The sequence below is a fragment of the Staurois parvus genome, unplaced genomic scaffold, assembly GCF_062004578.1.
Source record: "Staurois parvus isolate SC_StPar_1 unplaced genomic scaffold, SC_StPar_1.0 ptg000142l, whole genome shotgun sequence".
Taxonomy (NCBI): Eukaryota; Metazoa; Chordata; class Amphibia; order Anura; family Ranidae; genus Staurois; species Staurois parvus.
Window position 1 is genome coordinate 2343199 of NW_028317938.1, and position 24406 is coordinate 2367604.

General features: G+C 39.1%; 1 protein-coding gene across 2 annotated transcripts in view; it reads right to left on the reverse strand.

The window, feature by feature from the left end:
- ITPR3 (inositol 1,4,5-trisphosphate receptor type 3) overlaps nt 1-24406 on the reverse strand; it is a 465627-nt gene that overhangs the window by 114527 nt on the left and 326694 nt on the right. For both annotated transcript variants that reach the window (XM_089673590.1, XM_089673591.1), the window contains exons 40-42: nt 23478-23649; nt 22476-22618; nt 20385-20585 (exon numbers count right to left, since the gene is read on the reverse strand). In XM_089673590.1, the coding sequence (XP_089529716.1) occupies nt 20385-20585; nt 22476-22618; nt 23478-23649 (516 nt within the window). The remainder of the gene's footprint in view (nt 1-20384; nt 20586-22475; nt 22619-23477; nt 23650-24406) is intronic.

Below are 24406 nucleotides of genomic sequence, written 5' to 3' on the forward strand. Positions count from 1 at the left end.
CCTGCACAGAGGTGGCTGTCTTTGACTTTGCCATCTTTACGAAAGTAATTTTTGAGCCATACCAACCTCTTCTCTTCTATATTCTATGCCAGTTTGATAGCTTTTGTCTCCCTTCACTTCTACTGGAAGGGGGTCTTTGCACCAAACTTTCTTCTTCTATTCCTGTCCTGGGGAATTAGGCCACTCTTACCACCAGTAACCCTGTTGATTGTTGTATAGCATGTGGCATCATGTCTGCTTTAAAGAAAGATCAGCTGACCACAATATTAGCTAGAGCACCGTCCTTGCTGTTGTTGAATATAACATTGTTTTTGCTGAGCATCTCAACATATCTATGAAAGCATCTGCAACAAAATCAACAGTGGTGCCCACATATCAGGTGGACTCAGGATCAAAGTCAGAGGAGGATGAAGATGTTTCAGAAGATACAGTACCTCTACATTTTTCAAAATTTCTGTAATTGAGCCCTTCATAGTGGTAGTTAATGAGCCAATTTCAACTCATCTAGAGCCTTAATTATTTGGTCTGTATCAATTCCCTGCCTGAGAGAGCTAGCTCAATATATTCTATCCAGGACCTAACTGCTCCAGATACTCAGGTGAGTGCAAAGGCCGGCTTGCAAGCAACCTAACCCCCCACCCCACATATGTTTTCTTAAGATCTGCATCAATCTGCCGACCAAGATGTCCCTAAAGGAAACAGTGTCTTCCGGAGGCAAGGTCGTGTTCCAGAATCAAAGAACTATACATCAGGAAAGGTATAACTTGTGAAAATTATTATATACCACTGGCCCAATGTCAGCCTTTTTCCATTCCTCCAGAATAAGTTCTCTAATTTCTTCCATCAAAGGGAATGTGGGAATTTTCTTTTTGAGATGAGGAAATTTTTTTTTTTTTTGCTGGAGACTCTAGCCTCCTCCCATTGTGTGGCCTCTCTAACTACCACTATAAAAGGCTCAATTACACAAAAGCTGAAAGATGTAAGATGTATAGGTATTTCTGAAATGTAAGGTACGTGTCCTTATCTTAAACATCAGCAGCTACAGTATTTGTAGCTGCTGACTTTTAATTTTTTTGGGGGGGAGGCCCGGAGATCCTCCTTAAATTCCTGCACTACCCAATTATTTTTGCCAGCAAGTATTACTATACTTGCTGAGCTTGTTTTTCTTATAGATATCTATAATTTAATACCTGTGATTTGACCTAATCAAAACTAGTGTTGTAGGGTGTAGAAATATGTCAACAGACCTCCTGATGATACCGCCATACCGAACAACAAGACAAAAGAAGAACTGAGGTAAAAAGAAAAATGAGCTAATAATTGCTCTGATGCCTACTGTAGGAATCATGTATGGCTCTGGTTCAAAGTCCAAGTATGATCATAGGTTACACAACAGAAGGGCATGTCTGTGTGTATAAGAGAAAAAAAAGATTTCTTTGTAGTTTGACTTCTAACATCTGACTTCCTTGAAATGTGTATGACAAGCCAGGTATGTAGCAGATCTCTATAATGCTGCTCATGCTGTGTTGCCTACCGTCCATTACTTTGCAGACAGATATTTTTGACTGTCTGTGATGTCCGTATGCACTTCCTGTAAAAGAAAGCTTTCTTTGCTCCCATCTTCAGCAACCAGCTGTCAAATGTAGTACCTCCATGCCACCCCCAGCTAATCACTGCCCTTCATAAATGTCCCAGGAGACTCTGGCATTAGAAGGTTGTGTCATGTAACAAACTGCCTATTTACATAATTCTGAGCCAGAAACATAAATGAAGCATGCTACAATACTTCATGTTATTACAGTGATTACCAAATATATTTATATACGTGCACACATTATATTGTATTAATGTAACAATAAGCAAAACTGTAGATCTGGCATTCATGTTATTTCACTATCAATTTGCTCTAATTTACAACTTTCTAGTCTTCTCTCATGCCACCCAATTGAGTCAGCTTCCTACCAGCCTATTCTTGGTACAAAACTATTCTTAGGATGACAATGACTGCAATACTTCCTGTGAGATATGACTGAACTTTAGCACATCATATATACAGTTGTGTTCAAAATCATAGCAGTGTGTTCAAAAAAGTGAATAAAGCTCAAAATCCTTCTAATAGCTTTTATTTCCGTACACACAAATGCATTGGGAACACTACACATTCTATTCCAAATCAAAACATGAAGAAAAATATATCAAATTTGTGCTGTTCCTCTAAAAAAATTAAAGAAAAGTGAATATTAGACTGTTCAAAAAAATAGCAGTGTTTGTATTCTTCTTTACAAACTCAAACATTCACTATATAAACTGAAAAATGTTTGAAGACTTTGCTTTCCTTTGAATCACTTAATTAATATTTAGTTGTATAACCACTGTTTCTGAGAACTGCTGTACATCTGTGTTGCATGGAGTCAACCAACTTCTGGCACCTGTGATCAGGTATTCCAGCCCAGGATGATTGGACTACATTTCACAGTTTTTCTCTATTTCTTGGTTTTGCCTCAGAAACTGCATTTTTGATGTCACCCCACAAGTTTTCTATTGAATTAAGATCCGGGGATTGGGCTGGCCACTTCATAACGTCAATCTTGTTGGTCTGGAACCAAGATGTTGCATGTTTACTGGTGTGTTTGGGGTCGTTGTCTTGTTGGAACACCCATTTCAAGGGCATTTCCTCTTCAGCATAAGGCAGCATGACCTCTTCAAGTAATCTGATGTATTCAAACTGATCCATGATCCCTGGTATGCAATAAATAGGCCCAATACCGTAGTACGAGAAACATCCCCATATCATGATGCTTGCGCAACCATGCTTCTCTGTCTTCACAGTGTACTGTGGCTTGAATTCAGTGTTTGGAGGTCGTCTGACAAACTGTCTCCGGCCATTAGACCCAAAAAGAACAATCTTACTTTCATCAGTCCACAAAATGTTGCGCCATTTCTCTTTAGGCCAGTCAATGTGCTCTTTGGCAAATTGTAACCTCTTCAGCACATGTCTTTTTTTCAACAGTGGGACTTTGCGGGGGCTTCTTGCAGATAGCTTGGCTTCACATAGGCGTCTAATTGTAACAGTACTCACAGGTAACTTTAGACCTTCTTTGATCTTCCTGGAGCTGATTGTTGGCCGAGTCCTTGCCATTTTGACTATTCTTCTATCCATTCAAATGGTAGTTTTTTGCTTTCTTCCACGTCTTTCAGGTTTTGGTTGCCATTTTAAAGCATTTGCGATCATTTTAGCTGAGCAGCCTATCATTTTCTGCACTTCTTTATATGTTTTCCCCTCTCCAATCAACTTTTTAATCAAGGTACGCTGTTCTTCTGAACAATGTCTGGAACGAACCATTTACCTCAGAATTTGAGAGAGAAATGCACTGTAACCAGGATGTACAACATTTGCTGCCTTCCTTCCTTAAATGAGGAGCGATTTGGGAATTGAAGTTGCACCTGAAAATCACATCTAATGAATATGAATTTCATTGTTTTAACATGTGCGATTTGCTGCAGTGCACTTTCTAAAGTAAAGAACTACTTTATGCAAGAACGCATTACTTTTCCTGCAGTTTTGTTGCGATTTCACATACATAGAATATAATAGAAATCACACTGCAAATTGCAAAGAATTGTTGAAAATCTTCACAAGTAGCAGTAAAGTCTTCAAAAATTGCACTCAAATTGCACACAAATTGCATGATTTTAAATCGCAGCGGTGTGACTGGTGACTAAAGTGAATTTCAATTTTATCTGTTTCTGGGCTTGTGACTCTACTGACCTCCACACGGTTGTGAGCGCTCCTTTTATTTGTTGTTTTTTGCTGTTAAAATTGACCAGAAAAATATCAGCCCCAGTTTCTCAAAGAATTATAGAAAGCCAAAAAAATAAAAAATAACACCAACATATCTGTAACATCATGAGACTTATGGCTACTGTGTCCAATTTACAAGACAAACACTATATTATTAATATCATAGTTATGAGATCATGTATTAATGCTTGACCAACGTGGGAGAAGGGCAGTGTTTGAGTTGGCTAGCAGTACAACACAATGTACAAAGAGCCATACAGTGTTAATATTATTATTATACAGGATTTATATAGCGCCAACAGTTTGCTCAGCGCTTTACAATATAACGGGAGACAATACAGCAACAATACAATACAAGAGGAATTTGAGGGCCCTGCTCCTTGGAGCTTACAATCTAGGAGAGTTATACTTAATATTTAATCAGATCAACCTAAGATAAGAGGACTGTGGTTAGTTTAAATTCAAATGCATAAAAAAATCAATAGCTTTTACAGACATTTAATTTTTCTTCATGGATTTTATTTATACCCTGATTCAACCTGCATTTTGTTATGGACTATCTGTAAATTTCTGGACACTAGGCAACCTGATACAACCCTTTGTAAGAACCTTCCTAAGATCAGAAGACAGGAACAGCTAGAATGCAGGTAGCATTGTTGATATACTGTACACCAGTGCCTACTGCCAGGAAGTTCAGACAAAGTTCACATCAATAAGAGCTGCATCGACTTTTGTTGTTCATTTATTCACCATGATCCTTTTTCTTTGTAAACAGACAGTAGTAATTCCACATTTCTGGTCCACCTAATATCAGTGCAATATATAAAAAGGATACAGATTTAAAAAAAAAAAAAAAACACAAAAAAGAGGAATGTTTATTTACCTGTGAATTCCATATATTGGAGTACAGTACAGGACACAGGAAAAGTATTTATAGACCCTGGGTTATAGGTTCATACCTTCAGGTGACTGGACACTGGCATGCTTTCGAGGACACAACCACCTGGCACCTGCCCTATAACCCTATCGCTACCCTGGGAGATCACCTAGCAATGGTTGCACCCTTTTGGATGCACTGCTTCTATTGTTCATTAAAAGACATTAACCACTTCCCGACCGGCCGTTGTATATAAACGGCCAAACGGTGGCAGTGCAGGGTCGGGTGGCCGTCTATAAACGGCCTCCCCGCACCCTGCTTGTGCGCGCTCCCTGGGAGCGCGCAGCACCGCGATCCGGTGCCCGCTGTGTCCTCCGGACACAGTGAAACACCGATCGTCGGACGGGACCTCTGTACGAGGTCCCGATCATGTGATCGCTGATTGGCCAATCAGTGATCACATGCAAAGTGGTAAGCAAGATGTCACTTCTGACATCATTGCTTACTATGTGTGAAATCTGTGAATGATCACAGAGGTCACATAGTACAAGGCTATTCACAAAAGCCTTGTACCATGTGACAAGCTGTGACCAATCACAGCTCACTCTGTATTTCTCAATGAGTGCAGGAATGCACACAGAGAGAAAGAGAAATGATTGCTTTTACATCCTATATGGGTGTAAAAGCAATCAGTGTGAAAAAAAAAAAAAAATCTTTATCACCCCTCACAAGTAGTACAGTGTCACCATGGTGACACTGTACTGCTAGGGTGACAGTATGTAAAAAAAAAAAAAAAAAAATAATAATAATATAAAAAAATAAAATAAAAATGTAAAAAAAAATGTTTAAAAATTATAATTTTTGCTTATAAACTAATTTGGATTTTTTTTTTTACTAAAAAGATAACGGAATAAATTTTGGCTAAGATTTATGATGAAATATTATTTATTTGCAAAATTTTATAAAAAAAAACACTTTTTTTAAAAATTTTTGGACATTTCATTTACATAGCAAAAAAAATACAAATCCCAGTGGTGAATAAATACCACCAAAATAAAGCTTTATCTATCTAAAAAAAATGGTAAAAAATTCATTTGGGTACAGTGTTGCATGACCGCGCAATTGTCATTCAAAGTGTGATAGCGCTAAAAGCTGAAAATTGCCCTGGTCAGGAAGGGGGTAAAAGTGTCCGGTCTGGAAGTGGTTAAGGACTGAATAGTGGATTGATTGAAGATTTTGCTGAAGAAACCAAAGTATAATAATAAATTAGTGAAGCAAATTTTTTCTCCATATGAAAGAAGAGGTCTATCATCTTAGGACAGTAGGACAAAATGGAGGTCTCACAATGTGGGGTAGGGTTATATGGGTATGCCAAGGGGCAAGTCCAGCAAAGCTTTGCCAGTTTCCATTCTGAAGATGCCAATCTATTACCCATTTATGAATATCCAGCCTGTGTACTGTATTGTATGATTAAAATAATACATCTTTCAAATGTCTGACTGTTGCTAAGATAGGCTGTTCCTAGAAAGGTCAGCTTAAAGAAGTTGGATTACAGGCTTTTGTATTGGTCAGAGCATATGTTTTGTAATTGTTTGTAGAACTCCCAGAGTTACAGTGGTATTGTTATTTAAACACTTTCAGCAGCTGATTTAATCACTTACTATATAGCTTCTTCACCTTTTAATTCCAGTCTATGTTCCTGCTTAAGCCTTTGCTATGATTGCTGCCCCAAGTTTCCTGTTTCAGAGTGTCAACTTTCTCTTGCAGCTTTATGGAACCATCCTTGCATGTGTCTCCCTACCATGCATGCATCAATAGAAAAAAACAGCCCTCTAACCTAGGATAGCAAGGCACACCCCTGCTACTCCCTCTTCTCCCCCTCTTTCTCCAAACTAACAAACTGACTCAAGACTGCACTACCCACTGTTAATACTTTCCTGTGAAGACTGAAAGTTCAGGCAAGCAGTACTAGGAGAGCAAGAACCAGCAGTATTAAAAACTGAAATCTGTAAGTGCTTGGGTAAGAATTTTGCCAAACCGTTTACTGTGTGTTTTATTATACTCAATGTGCTAATCTACAAAACAAGTTTATTAACACTTTAAGGATGTAAGGGGCATATGGGATTAAAGTGTTACTAAACCCACAACAGTAAAATCAGCCCGTATATGCAGTAAAGCATGCTTGTTATACTCACCGTGGAACATAAGGGGTTAATCCTCTGCATTGTTTAAAAAGACTGTTTGATCCTTTCTTCTCTGTTCCTCCGCTTGAACAGTAGGCATTTTGCACATGCTCAGTTTGGTGTGTATTGCTAGAAAGGTTTTTTTTTTTTCCATGGGAGAGTGCATGTGATCAGCACAGGGCCAATTAGCTCTGTCCAGACAGAGGGTCAGGGGTTTTGCATCCTCCTAGAGCAGAACAAAAACTCCTCCTACAAGCTTTAGCCAGTGCTTGGCTGAACACTGATAGAAGCTACAAGACTGCTCTAACTTCTGATGAAATCGAAATTTCGTTGGTTCCTGCTGAACCTGGACAAATTTCGATCCATGTAGGGACGGCTTTAGATGTATAATGCCTTTGCCAAAAATCTAAACTGATTAATTACGGGATAATACAGTCCTGACGGGCATTCAGCAAAAAGAATTCTAATCACAATCAATAAAGTCTGTAAACTTTAAATCACTAAGAGGTTAAAGAGGAGCTTTACAAAATTTTCACTACAAACATCTTCAGTATTCATAGGAATCAATTTCTGTAACTAGGCACTTAAATTGCAATATAATTGAGTCATTTCATATGTAATGTGGACTACAATATCTCCTAACTCCAGTGTGCCAGCGGCCATTCAAGTAAGGGCACCCGAAGCCAGTGCCTGCTTACTTCTGGGATTTAAGTGCGGCTCCAATGCACATCCAAACCCTAAGCCTGCACAGTAATCGTACAGCGCACACAAGCAGAGGATGCCCAAAGACTCCTGGTATGCCGATATCCCAAGAGTCAATGCTTATGACGACAACTGCCTAGGTGGCAGCAGCCGGGAAAAGCGGGCACACTTGAAAAACAAGGTACTTAGCAACAAAAAATAATAATAAATTTAATATTTAGTACCATACATATTTATGCACAGACACCTGTTACATTAATGGTCAGTGTAGTGACTCTGAGTGCTGTCAGCTAGAGAATCAGTCTATCCTGCTCACTGCTCAAGGGACCCCTGGCAATCTCAGAAGCCAGTCAGGGTTGTACAGAATCCTAGTTGAGAAAGGCTGCCCTACAATATAACTAAAACACTGCATACAATGCAAGCAGGGCTGGAGCTCAATCCAACTAACCCCAGTAGCATTTCTTCCCATTTCCAATGTAGCATAACGATATGGAACTAATCTAGTGCACATCTAAATAGTCAAATTCTACCAAATACTTAGAGCAAGAAAACATTAGCAGGGTGTTAAACCCTTTATTGTGTTAAACAAAAAAAAAAGTCCAAATCTATTTGATCCTCATTAAAATTAGCAAAGGAACGTGGTAACAGACAGACACGTTTTGGAAAGACGGATGAATAATTCATAGAACCCATATTCACAAAGTGTTGCCATGCTGCTTCACAGGTTTATCAGAATTAGATAAGTTTAAGGGCTCGTTCACACTAGATGCAGTACAGGGCACCTTTTTTTCTGCATCAAAAATGCATGAACAGTGTTTTCCATGTATTCCAATGGCCCTAGTTTACACCAGCGCAGTCAGTTCCAGTCCGTTTCCAGTGCAGAGAAAAAAAGTAGAATATGCTGCATTTTTTTTGCACAGAACCATACTGGAACATAGCAAACTGTATCAAAACTGCACCAGAACTGCGTGTTGCGTGAACTATAAGCAAAAACGTATCTGGAATGCATGCGGTGTGCATTTTTGTAGTGTAAACTGGCCCTAAAAGTTTTACCATCTTACAGAGGTATTAGCCACCTAATTAGGAAATAGAGTCCGCCTGTGTGTAATTTAATCTCAGAATAAATAAAGCTGTTCTGTGAAGCCCTCAGAGGTTTGTTAGAGAACATTAGTGAACAAACAGCATCACGAAGGCCAAGGATCACAACAGACAGGTCAGGGATAAGGTTGTGGAGAAGTTTAAAGCAGGGTTAGGTTATAAAAAAATATTCCAAGCTTTGAATATCTCACAGAGCATTGTTCAATCCATTATCTGAAAATGAAAAGAGTATGGCACAACTGCAAACCTACCAAGACATGGCCATCCACCTAAACTGACAGGCCGGGCAAGGAGAGCATTAATCAGAAAAGCAGCCATGGTAACTCTGGAGGAGCTGCAGATATCCACAGCTCAGGTAGGAGAATCTGTTCACAGGACAACTAGTAGTCGTGCACTCCACATATCTGCCCTTTATGGAAGAGTGGCAAGAAAAAAGCCATTGTTGAAAGATAGCCATAAGAAGTCCCGTTTTCAGTGTGTGAGAAGCCATGTGAGGGACACAGCAAACATGTGGAAGAAGGTGCTCTAGTCAGATGAGACCAAAATTGAACCTTTTGGCCTAAAAACAAAACGCTATGTGTGGCAGAAAACTAACCCTGCACATCATCCTTAACACACCATCCCCACCAAGAAACATGGTCATGGCAGCATCATGTTGTGGGGATTCCTTTCCTCAGCAGGGACGGGAAAGCTGGTCAGAGTTGATGGGAAAATGGATGGAGCCAAATACAGGGCAATCTTAGAAGAAAACCTGTTAGAGTCTGCAAAAGACTTGAGACTGGGACGGAGGTTCACCTTCCAGCAAGACAATGACCCTAAACATACAGCCAGAGCTACAATGGAATAGTTTAGATCAAAGCATATTCATATGTTAGAATGGCCTAGTCAAAGTCCAGACCTAAATATAATTGAGAATATGTGGCAAGACTTGCTGCTCACAGACACTCTCCATCCAATCAGAGCTTGGGCTATTTTGCAAAGAAGAATGGGCAAAAATGTCACTCTCTAGATGTGCAAAGCTGGTAAATACATACCCAATAAGATTTGCAACTCTAATTGCAGCAAAAGGTGGTTCTACAAAGTACTGACTCAGGGGGGCTGAATACAAACGCACGCCACAATTTTCAGATATTTATTTGTAAAAAATCTTTAAAACCATTTATCATTTTCCTTCCACTTCACAATTATGGTCCACTTTGTGTTGGTCTATTACATAAAATCCCAATAAAATCCATTTACATTTTTGGTTGTAACATGACAAAATGTGGAAAATTTCAAGGGGAATGAAGAATTTTTCAAGGAACTGTAGATCGGTAGCTGAAAATAAAGGGGAAAAAAAGCCTGAAAAAGAATACCGCAACCACATATAAGGATTGGTAAACCACAATAAATAAAATGTTTATTTTGGGGTTTAATGTTGCTTTTATTGATTGTATGATCATTTGTATTAAAGGATAAGTTCACCTTTAACAAAAAATCATAAATGCACTTTTTTTTGCAAGTAAAAAAATGGGCATTTATTATTTTTTGTTTTAGAAGCCTGGAAGGCATTGCACAAGCGATTAGTAGGACACTGGTGCCATGTAGGTCTCCTGTAGACTGTCAGTGTTATATGTCTGCCCGTACATTGTACAGGCAGGCAGTTTTAGGCCCCATGTACACGGGACACTTCTGAACGATGAAAACTGACTGCTGAAAAATGTAGGTTAAAAAATGTCTGTTTAGCCGCGTTTGCACAACGCATTTATGCGTGTTTATGTGCATTTGCATTTAGAAGCGTTTTTAAAAGCTAAGTACAGGAGACCCTCGCAAATGCCCAGAATGCACTGAAAAGTGGTAAATTATTAACTATTTCAGACTGTTTCAGAGAAATACAGAGAGTAGAAGCAGAGACAGCCGTATGTGTTGAGATAAGCTTAGGTGTGAGTTGCTTATTAACATTTCTTTTGTTTCCAAGGGTGGAAAAGGTGTGTGATGGAGTGAGTCATTAAGGTCACCTGGCGGGTGTGAATTGGTCATTACAATGTGTGACAAGCTTGGTTGGAACATCCTGTTTTCAGTGTTTTGTCCATCTGAGTACCTTGAAAACACTTTGCATGCATTGTTCATGATGAAAAAAGGCTCTGGACAACATCGGTAACTGGAAGAGTCAAAAAAACATTTCAAACGCAAACGTTTATAAATGCGATTATCCGCGTTTACAAGCATTTTGCATTTGAAACGCTGATAAAATCGACTGCTGATAAAAACGACTGTAAACTCAACTGCCTGTAAACGACTGTAAATGAAGATGTGTACATGGACACATAGGAAAACATTAGGGTGAGTTCAGGGACTGCTGAAAAAAATGCTTAACAGCTCCTAAATGTGAGTTTATCAGCTGCAGTGTACATGAGCCCTTACACTGACAGTAAGAATCAAAGAACTACCAAGAGCGCTCAACATGGGCTGTGCTCATTTTGCTTTGCTGTGCATGGACACACTACGCTGCTTGTTCACAAATATTATTTAACTAGGTGTTTGTTACGTATCACTACTCATTGCTTCATCTTGGGACTGATTGGGCACTATGAAATTATAATTGTTTCTGTTACATTCTTTTTTCTTTAGATCCTTACACCTTCCTCTGTCTTGGAGATTAATGTTGCAAGTGCCTCTTCACGCTGTTTCCTATATGCAGTGAGCAACTTCATCATACCTGTTCCAGCTATTCTATTATAGAATAATATCCATTCACAAATCAGGCCAAAGTGGTTTTACTTACCTCTTTAAGGTTATAAATACAGCTTTTACATCAAATTGCCCTTCTATAGTGTAAGTTACCCACTATTTAAACCTATTTTTTTAAATACCATGTTTGGTTGAATTATACACATAGTAAGATATTGATTAATGCTAAAATTCCAACAGCATTACTGAATTCTCCGTTCTTGTGCCTCGCGGCATAATGAGTGGCATGGGTGGGCTGGGGCTTATCCTGGTGGCATTGTCAACAGAAGCTTGCAGCATTCTTAGAGTATCCTTGTCTTTTAAGGCATTCATGTGGTCGTACCAAATAAATCTAAACATACAGGTCATTATGTTATTTTGTAATAAATCAACATCATGCTAAAAAATATTCATTATAAAGATGTTTATATGTATTGTGTTTTTATATTATAGAATGTACTATAATCATTTATTGCATCCCTGAAGAAGGTAAGTTTACTGATCTCAAAACACGTTGGATGCTTGACTACAAATTACTGGATGTATGATCTTGTATGCAAACTTATGTAATTATGATTGCAAAATTGTCAGTACATTTGTTCTTTTAATAGATTTTGAATAAACTATCATGTTCTTAAATTTATGTTTCATGATTTTTGGCTTGTTGATCAGCACTTTAAAAAGTCCCACCTGTAGGGGATATTTTTTTTTTTCGTTAACTTTAAGGGATGATGGCAACTATAGACCCCTCTCACCATATCATTGTAATTTAGGCTTTGGCTGTGTGACCTAACAAAACAAACGCAGTGTGAAAGAGGGGAAGATATCAGTGTTCATATTAAATTTGAACCTCGACCCCTTTATTTTGCACACTTTTACTATAACCACCCCCACCCCTCCCTATTGTTTCTCTAACTGGCACAGATCTAGATAGATTTAAAGTAATAAACTGTGTTAAAGAGTTTAGTTATTATTCATCTCAAAATAAATGGATAAATAAGAGTTAGTGTAGTAAAAGAGTGCTAACAAACATTTCTTCTTGACCATTTCAGTCCTTTTTTCTTTTCTCAAAGCAAACTGCAGAAATGAAAAGCAGAAAATGACTGGCAGCTATTGACATTAATGAACTTTCTTGTTAGCACATTTTTCACGCAAGTCTCATAGTGATAAAGTGGTTGTATTAAACTATTCAATACTGAGTTCTTACACTTAAGTGCAAATTTTTTTGTCAGCTTTTTAAGGCTGCCTGTATCCACATTAAGGAGACTGACCCTTATTTCACATTTCGATGACAGGGTGTCACAAGGACAGGAGGGATAACATGTCAGAGGACAGGGAAAGCAACAAAACCACACTTAGAGAAGATCAAACATCGATTTGTTCATTTCTGATTATGCAACACAACAATTAATAATACATGTTAAAAGTTATATTCAATGTCACTAAGTAAATGAAGAAGGTCTAATATGTGTATTTTTTCTTCTTAGACTTCTACTCAATCTGATGCATTGTGTTATCAATTTGAAAGATAATGGTAGTTACAAATAAGTGTGAGTATTAGCAGATCTCATCAAAAAGTACAAGATTTGCCTGTTATAAATGCTATGCACAACCATATGCCACAGAGTCACAAGCTCATTGTTCATGGAGTAGAAAAACAAAAAATGGTCACCAAAAATTACGTAGCAACATTCTAGATCTCCCACACCACGATACACATCCCGATTATCACCATATCATTAAAGCAACTTAAAATTGCTCTCTGCACGTATTCTCAGAAACAAGAAAGATGGTAGAAACAGGGCCAGGGCTAGGCTATTTTGCACCCTAGGCAAGGCCAGCTACTTGCCCCACCCTCCTCCTCCAAATAAAAAAAATTTAAAAAACAGTAGGAAATATTAAATCAACGAAACATTAAACTGCTAAATTTCTTTTAATTTGCAAGACTAAATGCCATAAGATACTACCAGCACCAATTTAAAGACCAAATCAGTGTCATGGACGGACTGTATCTGTGGCTGGCAGTGGCAGGGTGACAGTTGGAATGAGTGGAGGATGATGGATCCACACTCTGACAGATCCCAGGCTGGAATTCCCCAGGCAATGGGGGGAGATAAAACACTGTGACAGAAGGCAGCCTGGCCCACACAAACAGAGAACACCTGAACTGATCCCACACAGTGACAGATCTGACACAACACACCACCACCAACACTGACACAGAGCAGCAGACCCAGCAGGCACTAGAAGAGCAGGCTGTGGGATCATGATGATGTCATCACTCAATGACACATTGCAAATGTGATGGATGGCTGCCCAGGTCACACTCACACAGACATCAGACATCGGAGTCAGACATTACCTTCCTCCGCAGGCAAAGCTCTGCCTCTGCTGATGAATGGGCTGGAACTCCAGTGATCAGCAGCCACCAGTCGGCTTGCAGTAAGGGTCTGAGTCTGAGAGGAACACTGGAAGGTGTGGCACCTCAGCTGCTGCACTGGCCCCAGAAACCTCCTCTGTTCTTTCATCCTCCCCTCTGCCACCCCTCCCCTCAGCTAAAGGATCATTCATGACATGGCGGCATCCCACACAGACAGAGTACTGGTCTGTGCTGCGCCCCCAGGTGGCAGTGCACCCTAGGTGGCTGCCTAGTTTGCCTAGTGGAAGCACAGACCCTAGGTAGAAACAAGAAAGCAGTAAATTATGTCTAAACTCAACATTTTTCTGAATAGAGTAAGGGAGGATCAAAATCTCAGTCAGATTTTTTTTTTACATACAATCACTGGCCACTTTATTAGGTACACCTGTTCAACTGCTTGGTAACACAAATTGCTAATCAGCCAATCACATGGCAACAACTCAATGCATTTAGGCATGTAGAAGTAGTGAAAATGACTTGTTCAAACCGAGCATCAGAATGGGTAAGAAAGGGGATTTAAGTGACTTTGAACATGGCATGGTTGTTGGTGCCTGACGGGCTGGTCTGAAAATTTGAAAAACTGCTGATCTACTTGAATTTTCACGCACAACCATCTCTAGGGTTTACAGAGAATGGTACAAAAAACAGAAAATATCCAGTGAGCGGCAGTTGTGTAAATGAAAATGCCTTGTTTATGTCAGAGGTCAGAGGAGAATGGGCAGATTGGTTGCTATGACATTCAGTTGGTAGAATTGTAAAAAAATATAAAAAACATGAAAGCATGGATCTATCCTGCCTTGTATCAATGGTTCAGGCTGGTGGTGGTGGTGTAATGGTGTGGGGGATATTTTCTTGGCACTAGCAAGGTGTATGTAATAAAGTGGTTGATGAATGTATGTGTCTTACTATGGAGATTTCCCTTTACTTCCTATCCTTTAGACTCAACAGGAAGTGAGAGAATATCTTTCTAAATTGGCTCCTAAACAGTTGTCATGGCAACAAGGGCCCCATTACAAGATGTCCCCTTTATTCTTGTTCTATTGCCAACTCAAAATGTTGTACTTATGTGTATGAGATATGCCACCACTAATGGCACGTTCCTACACATGGTGTGGTCTTGTCCTATTATCCAACCTTACTGGGAGTTGGTGGTTGACACAATTAATGATGTTTGCAATCTGACTGTAGACAGATCCAAAACTCGTATTGCTAAATTTATATGGAGAATGTGGAAGTGGATAGATATACTAAAGCTTTTCTTACCTATGTCCTATTTTATGCAAGACGTGATATCCTGCTACGTTAGAGACTGCCCACACCTCCGACTGTGCTTATGTGGCGGAAGACTACAGACTCAGAACATTTTAAAGAATAACCGCTTTAAAAGTGTGTGTATATATATATATATATATATATATATATATATATATATTTAATGGTATACATCAATACTAACTATAGAACTGTTACTATGCACAGAAACACCAACATACATATTCTAAGAACTTTTTCATTTCCTTTGTCATTTTATTTGGCTGTGTTTTTTGCTTCTTATACAATATTCTTTTTTTCTCGTTTTTTAAATAATGGTAGTGCCGTGTTTTATTCTTTTTTTTTTGGAAAATATATTTTCTGCAGTATATATACTAATATATGTACTTCCATGTGCATTGAACATGCCCAGGGGCTTAGGCTTTTGAGATATATTAACTAAATGGTAGAAACACTGCACTTGGTGCTCAGCATCTAACAAGAAATCTGAATCCAAACTCCCACAGCTGTCTTCACCAACCTCACATAATACCAGTGCTGAACCAAAATGAAAAGGAAAACAAATGTTGCACTGTGTTACTAAATTCGATGTGTGTTGGTTATAAGTATCCCAATACAAAGGATCATACTATTATTCCCAAAAATGTGATATGTGTCCCAACATCATAAATACACATAAAATGAAAAAATTAAGAGGGTGACACCACTATTCCACAGTGACACACCAATAAAGAAAATATCAGTTCATAAATCAGTAAACACAGATCTGCATGGAAGTCTACCACCTATATGTAAATTTCCAAATAAAATAAGTAGTTATGTGTAGGAGGGTTCCACCATCATTGCAAATCTTGTCATGTTTTCACTCGTGAATGTCAATAAGCAGCCTTGTGCATTCCACACCAACGCTAATTGCAACTTCTTACCAAATGATAAGGCCCTAAATTATAGGTGGTCTTATAACAGTAGGTTGTTCAGCAATCATCCATCACCAGCCTTGGAACCATATGGCATATGACAGCAACAGGTTGTTCAATGGCACTCAGGAGCTCCAGGGTACATCGGCAGGGATTCGCTGTTTGCAGCTCCACTCCCCCATGTACATTAAGCCATGTAAGGGATAAGCAGGCATTCCATACATTCCATAGTGTAACCCGCAGATTTAGTGTAATAAATATTGTGCATCTACTCACATAAGTACAAGGATAAATCGCATGGCTTACTGTACATGGCAGAGCGGAGGTGAATCCATGCTTTATGGATTTTTTTTCTTGTGTGTTTCACTTTGGAATAGTGGTGTCACCCTCTGATTTTTTTTTATTTTTTATTTTTTTTTGGGGGGGATAATATTATGATTCTTGATTATTATGATTCTTGGATAGTATTATGACACATTTGTATTCCAGTTGAAATATATTGCTTGTTACACTGAGCATACCCAGGGACTTGGGGCTGGTTCACACCACAGAGTTGAAGTCTACAGGAATATGACAGCACAGTGGCTTAAGGCTACGTTCACACTAGCGTTGTGTGCAGGCGGCAGAGAGGCGTTTGGGAAGCGTTTTTACCGCTTCCCAAATGCCTCTGACAATTCTGCACATTGCAGCACATGGTGCTGTTCTAACGGGAGCGTCAGCATTGCGTCGCGGCAAAACGGACGCCTCTGGTTGAGTCAGGAGGCGTTGAAGCCTCCTATTTTAGTCTATGGTGCCGCTCCGCAAACGCCTGGCTGGCGCTTGCGGCGCGGTTGCGACGCGGTTGCGGGGCGTTTGCGGAGCGACAACACCATTTAAACTTCATTATAGGCGTTTGCGGAGCGTTTTTAACGCTCGGCAAACGCCTAGCAACCGCCACTAAACCGTGCATGCGGCATTTGCGGAGCATTTGCCGAGCGTTAAAAACGTTCTGCAAGCGCTGGACCAATGATTGCTAAATGCTATAGTGGCGTTTGGCAAGCGTTGGTAAAACAGTCAAGTGTGAACGAGCCCTTATAGTTAGCACTTCTGCCTAGCAGGTGATAAATAAAAATATTCGCCCTTCAAAAAACCTTTAACAGCTCCAAAGCTGAATTTTAGTTTTCATTGAACTCAGCTGGTGGATAGGTATAGTCTTTAACAAGTCAACCTGGGCCTTTACATTTTTTAATTCACCAGTTGCAATCTGAGGAACGCCAATCAATTTGTAAATAAAGTCAAAAAGTTTTCATAATAAATGTATTGTATACAAAAGGAAATCTATTTGCATGTGTGGGAGCCAATGATTGCACATAAAAATTAATTATCATACACAAATGGTCTCTGGACCAGAATTGAATCATCACATTTGCGGAAGTAAATTCGCATGCACCTAGAGACCAAGAAATGTCAGTTCCTTGGCCAAAATTAAACACACAGCAGCTGGAGTCAGGTGCCACTTACCAAATTTAAAAATTTAAAACATCAAACAGGTTTTAATTGTGTGTGTATTTGCAAAAAGTGAGGCAGAAGTGGTCATTGGCACAATCATGGCTGAAAAGGAGGAGGTGCTACTGCTGCTGGAACTGGCTATGTTTGCAAGAGCCGTCTGCAAAGCAGGGAGGAGGCATGCAACCAATCGCATTCACCAGAAACGGCTTTTTTACACCACGTGTATACTTGTAAAGTATGCGGGACTCTGATGTCCATTACAGGTTTTGGTTTGGGAAGAGGCAATTATACACCTCTATGAGCTCTTCCCTACCCTCAAAGAGCTCACATTCATACATACTAGTGCCAACTAACCTTTGGAATGTGGGTTAGAAACAGGCACAGGAAGAACATGCAAACTCCAGGCATGTGTCGCCATGGTTGGGATTTAAAGCGAGGACCCTAGTGTTGCTAGACAGAAGTGTTAACCACTATGCTGCCCTTAACATTATGAAGAATGTACCATGATTCAAGAATTAAGATATATAATTATAAGTAGCTATTATAAGAAAATGTCAATTAGACAATAATCATTTGTCATATAACAGAGATATTACTGTCATGGATTTGAAGGGGAACCCCATGGCCAAAAAAAAAAATTGTGGCTTCCCCCAAAACCACTAACACACCTTTTTATGAGAATACAGTCCTGCAGGCAAGGAAACAGGGGTGGAAAAGCAAGCCCCCCCCCCCCCTACAAAATTAGTTCAGGTACTTTTATAGCTCTGTCAATTTACATACACATATATATTATATAGTATATTCACATTAGGCCCTGCTTTCAAGGAGCTTACAATCTAAAGTCCCGAACTCACATTCATATACTGGGGACAATTTGAACAGGAGCTAAAACAACTACCAGGATGTCTTTGACGTGTGGGAGGAAACCCACATAGGCAGAACATGCAAACTCCATGCATTTAGTGCCATGGTTGGGATTTGAACCAGAAACTCTAGTGCTGCTAGGTAGAAGTGCTAACCACAGCACCAACCTGCCCCAAGCGAGGTGTTGAGGAGGGGTGCAGGGCTGTCTTTAATGCAGGGCAGCTGCCCTGGGTCCAGTAATTGTCATGGGGTCTTCAGCAGCTGCCGGTGGTTTGTGTGGACGGAGACTAACGTTACAGCAGGAAGCTCAGCGGAACATATCTAGCATCCCACACAGTGCGAAGCTGAGTAGGAGGTGACTGTAAAGTTTTAGAAAGAAAAATGGCGGTGTATGCAATGAAGACAGCTGTCAACACACGCAGCGGCTTGTAAGAATGATCAGCGGGAAGATGAGCTTTATCAGTTTGCAGCGTCATGGGTGGTAAGAGTGGAGGACTTTTTTGACATGTTGCAAAGAGGGAGCCTGCATGGTAAAGCTTACGGTAACTTGGCTTTGCTTTGCTAACACTGCTTTGTCCTGCTCCTGACTAACATACTAAGCCCTAAAGTGGGGACTAACTCCGGCCCCCGCCACCTCTCAGGCAGTCAGCATTCGGCCCTATTCTGTAACCCGCTCCCTTCCCCAGCCCGCCACATATGACTTAGAAGAGGCAGCCAGTGTGGAGCTGGAATGGAACGGGTAAGAGTCAGAGAGTCAGAATTTTTTTGTGTGCTTTATTGTTTAGCAGCTTATAAGTAGCTGAAGTACATTTGTGTTTGCTTTTTAGAACCTGAGCATTGCTGAAAGAACAGTTTTACTATATGGGGATGAAGGTGCCTTCAGATTGCTGACATATTCCATCCATAGCATATATTCCATTTCTGTACTATGTATGCAGTCTCTGACTATGCCCTGTGGTATGACTGCTGTCTCTGACCATCTCCTGTGGTATGACCAAAAGTCATTTGCCTATGTGAAGATGCTTTTCCATTCACCACGGCAAGGTCTTCAGTTAGGTGAAGATTGATGTCTAACATCTATTGCTTCACCTTATTCCTAGTAAATCAACCCCTTATGGTCAGGAGGTGGAGGAAGGTGAGTGAACAGCAATGTTTCTTGCCCCTATTCTCTTCATGTTTCTTCTTTTCTGCAACCCTACACCCCCCCCCCTTTACTTTTGAAACTTTGCTATTGTATCATGTACCCACATGCCAGATTGTACTATCGTGAACTTTGTTTTGCCTGGCAAACCTTAAAGGATAAGTTCATCTTTTGGAACATGTTACATGTTCCACCCATTTTTAGGGTTGAACATGTAACACGTTCCCCCCATTTCTAGGGTATAACATGTAATATATTCCCAATGCTGCTGCCGCTGCCCCCTCTCTCTGTGGCAGAAGTATGGGTAGAAGTTCCCCGTACCAGCTGTCACTTTTTAAAAACAGTGTGGCCGTGCAAGAAAGACTCTGCCCACACGGACGTGACATTCATTCACAGTGTTCTGTGAATGAATGAACTACAAGTCCTGACAGCCTTAGCAGCTGTCGACTTGCAGTTCTGAATGAACTACCACGGCGCTCCACATAGTTCATTTAATCTTTCTGTCAGTATATCTGCTTGCCCCTATATCCCATATGGGCAAGCAGATATACTGACAGGTCTGCAGGGCACCTGCATGGCACCAGTGATCTGCTGATCGCTGGTGCAATGCTGTACAGGTTCCTGCAACCAAAAATAACAAATGCACATTTTTTTACCTGGAAAAAAAATGTGCATTTAATATTTTTGGTCAAAAGGTGAACTTTAATAAATGTTTCTGTAAAAAAAAAATGTTGTATTTACTCTCACTTTTATTACCCCCAACATCGGTGATCAGGGCAACTAAAGAAAATGAAGCTCCCTAAGGACACAGACAGCAATGAAAACCACCCATCAGTGGTTCCAACCTGTTACCACTCTGTCCACATATAGAAAATTTTTTTTGCCTTTAGATATACTTGAAGGAGTCTTTACCTGATTCTCGTGACATGGTCCTTGGCAATATTCTGTGAGGGTTTCCAAAGTCTGAATAATGAGAGCCACATTTTTTTCATTGATGTAGAGACCCAAAAGGCCAAGTCCTCCTGTAGTGCTCCCACACATAATATCCAAGAACTGCAGTGTCTCACATACCAGGTTATAATTGGTCTTATTATTTTGATTCCGCAAGTAATTCTGTTTAAATAATAAATGCACAGAGCTGTAATAATTTGTATTATTCATTAGATGAAATTAAGCATACAGTCTCAACATCTAGAAAAAAAATGTATCATTTTTGGAGCATCTCTATAAAATGACATCTGTATGATGAAAGATACTCAAAGAAAGCTATTTAGACTGGCATGAAGGAGGCATAAACCAGTTGCTCCAGGATTTGAAATGATGAGCAATAAAAAAAAGTTCCTGTGCTCAATACAGGGCTACATTATTTACATTACCAGCACTTTTACACATATGCCACAACACAAATGACAAATGAATGATGAAAATGTACCAAAGAAATTTAGAGTGTGGGCTCTTTGTAATTGTGTATAAAGACAACTGCTAAACATGTATTAGTTTGTATGTCTAATTGTTAGCAAACTGTTCCCATAGGTTTTACAGTGTGCTCTAGTGCAGTGTTTCTCAAACCTTTTTCAGTCAAGACACCCTTTAAAATTATGGACAATGTCAAGGCACCCTCTAAAATTATGGACAGTCTTGAGACACTCTCTAGAACCCTTTTAAAAGCAAAAGCAGAAGAAAAACGTGAAAGCAGCCTAACACAAAACATTTTTTATCATTCGAAATTTTTTATTATTGAAGATTGTAAACATTTTTCAGTTATTTTTTAATCCTGACCATCCTAGTAGCAGATGTATGGCAGGTGTCAGTGTTATCTCAAAGTTATTTTCTTATAAATCCATGTTGTTGCTTCCTTTTGGTTCATGTACACAGGATTTGCTTTGCATCTGAGCGGTTTTTCTTCCTTAAACAAGTCAATGTAAAAGTAAGAGCAACTCTAAGCAGTTTGAAGCAACTTTCTGAGCTAGGATCAACAACAGGAGGGCATGATTTCAAACTAGCAGGAACGCTCACAACTAGCTTACCAAAAGAGTAGTTGATGCTTGAAACAGACTTCCAGTAGGGGTAATGAGTCAGTCAACAGTAAGTGGATTAAAAAAAATTCAAATACCTGTACAAAGAAATGGGGCAGACTCGATGAGCCACTTGGTCTTTTTTTGCCATCACTTTTCTAAGTTTCTTTGTAACTCAGAAGCACCTGAAAGCAAACTGCATTTGACTTGCTTCTGATTCTGATTCCTGTGTATGGGAGCCCTTGGTTATTCTTAAAACACCTATTAATTTGTAACCCTACATCATAACAGGGATATATAGACAGCACCGATTTTTTTTCTTCAACGGATCCTGTCAGGTTAACATAGAATACATTTTAACTGACCACTCCAGTGATTTGTGTCTTCTAACTCTGTTCCAGTACTGCAACCTCCCTCAGTGTTTTTGGCATTGAAAACTTCAAAGTGTGTTGAATACATATGTCCCCTGCTGCATGTCATGGTTTCCTCCTCAAAACCCTAGGTCACTTTGTGACTCATCCGTGACTCAAACACTTTAGAGGAAACCACAGAGTACAGCAGGGGACACAGGCATCCAACGCTCTTTTGTGTTTTATGCAGAAAACACTGATGGAGGCTGCAGTGCTGGAACAGAGGGAAGGTAATGGACACAAGCTGCCAGAAAGATATGTTTTTTGATCTTTTCTTTTCCATTGGATTTTCACCTGTGCCTTTTGTTAACTTTTTTTATTTTGAAAAAAATCTTCAAAGATTTAATTATCTCTCTTTTTTGTATTCCATTCGCATAACATAAAAGAATCTGCATCAATAAATATCTGTAAATCAGACAAATTAGAAGTCTAAAAGCAAAGCAATGTATTTAGAAAAAACTGCAAGCAAACACAGAGAAGCCAATAAATTCAAGTAATCTAATTATGGAGATTCAATTCAAACTTTACTGCTAATATGTCTACAGTGACTGATGCTAAAATCAATAATATACAGTTACCTGCAGATCTGGGTTGTGGTTTTCACACAGCAACTGAAGAAATCTGAGAATGGGCTCCATGATTAAGACAACTGGGCCGACTTCATTTCTTTCACCAATCTCCCCTCCTTCATGCCCTTTATGGTGGGGCACTCCTGTTACAGCTTTTGAGGAAGCAAGCACCCCAAAGTGAGCATTGTGTCCTTAAAACATGACAAAATGTATTTCTTGTAGTCTGGCTAGAGAGAATAACCCTCTTACCACTACAGTTTTAATAACATATACTTCATCAAGTATCATCAAACTGCTAAGCTCCATTTATATTATGGTGCAGAGTGGCATAATCAATAAAGTGGACTTGGACTGTACTTTGTCCAACTTATTCAAAACCCTTTATTTAGCTTTCTCAAATGTGAACCTGACAGGCTAATAATGTATGGATGTACAAAAACACAAAAGGTAATTCTGAAAGACCTGTATCCACAGAACAAAATCTATCTAATAATAAAATCTCATTCCATTTGTTATTTTCATCTAATTGCAAATTATCTTCAGGCTCTGGAGTTTGCACAGCATGAAGTACATAAATACATGTCTGGTGAAACTAGGATATTCCGAAGGCCTTGACTAAATAGATTAATGAGAACCTGTCAGTAGAGAAATACAGAAGCTGCCACTGCTGACTTCTTTTAAAGTCTGAAAGTTGCAGTACTGTCACCCTTAGTATTTTATCAATAGTGAATTACTGACAAAGTACTGGTATGCTGAGACTTGCAGAAAATGCAAATAGGGAGTTCTGACTTCACCAACTTCAATGGGTGCATTCTTGTTCCAGGTCTATGACTCACTAGTAAGTAATAAAGCCAGAAGATGATGGACACAGATAAGGAATATGAAGTTTATAAATAATAAAAGCCAGCAAATAGCAGTTACTTTTATTGTGATGGGTTCCATTTGAGCCCTTTAGATAGAAATAAAATGCAATGAACTGTATCATTATTATTGCTATTCTGTTTAACTTACCTTTTGAGGGGAGGTTCGAAGCAGATTCCTGTGCATCTCCAGCCCCTAAATCATTCATGTTTACAGACATAGTGGATTTTATTTCTTGCTGAGCACTTTTTATTCTTTCATTAAAAACCTTGAAGAACTTTTCTGATTTATTGTCAGCCTTTAATAAATTGTAAAATGAATTCTGAAGAAAAGACAGAAATAAGGCACTGTTAATTCATTTAATCTGATATTATAAACAAATATAGTGTGGCTTACTTATGAAAACTAAATAATGTTGAATTAACCAATAGCAAATATTTGCTTCTTTTTGTGGCAAATGTTTTGGTAACCTATTCTCATTGACATAATAACTATAAAATGACCAGGGATGTACAGTACCTTCTATGGGTTTAAGTCCTTCCTTTCAGAGCTCACACCTACACGTGTAGCTTCCAGGACCTGCTGTTTTTAAAGCTATGGTCCTGGCTTGTTAAAAAAATGTTTTGTTCAGTGCTTTCTAAAATGTAAGTAAACATTTATATATTGCAGTTAGCTGCCACTCTCAGAGCCAATTACAATGCCAGACAGGCGTTAAATAAAAGTCTTGATTTTTTTTTAAATAAAAGATGATCAGAATCCAGCGGGTCAGTGTCAGTCATTTGACCACTGTGACAGTCAATCACAGTGATAACGTGACAAGAAAGCCCGTCCTGCCTCCTGGCATCAAGACCCACTTAAAAGGCCTAAGGTAGGTGACAGGAAGGGCTTAATTTATACTTTCCTCTCCCTCCTCTATTTTTTTTTATACTGTTTATACAAAATTAGTAAAAAACAGTCATGCAAACAATAATAATAAAAAACAAATATTAATTTCATTTGTAAATAACTACACAGTGTAATAAAGCCTAAATTTAGTGTCATATTAAACAGGAGAAATTGCAAAATAAAACATTTTATAA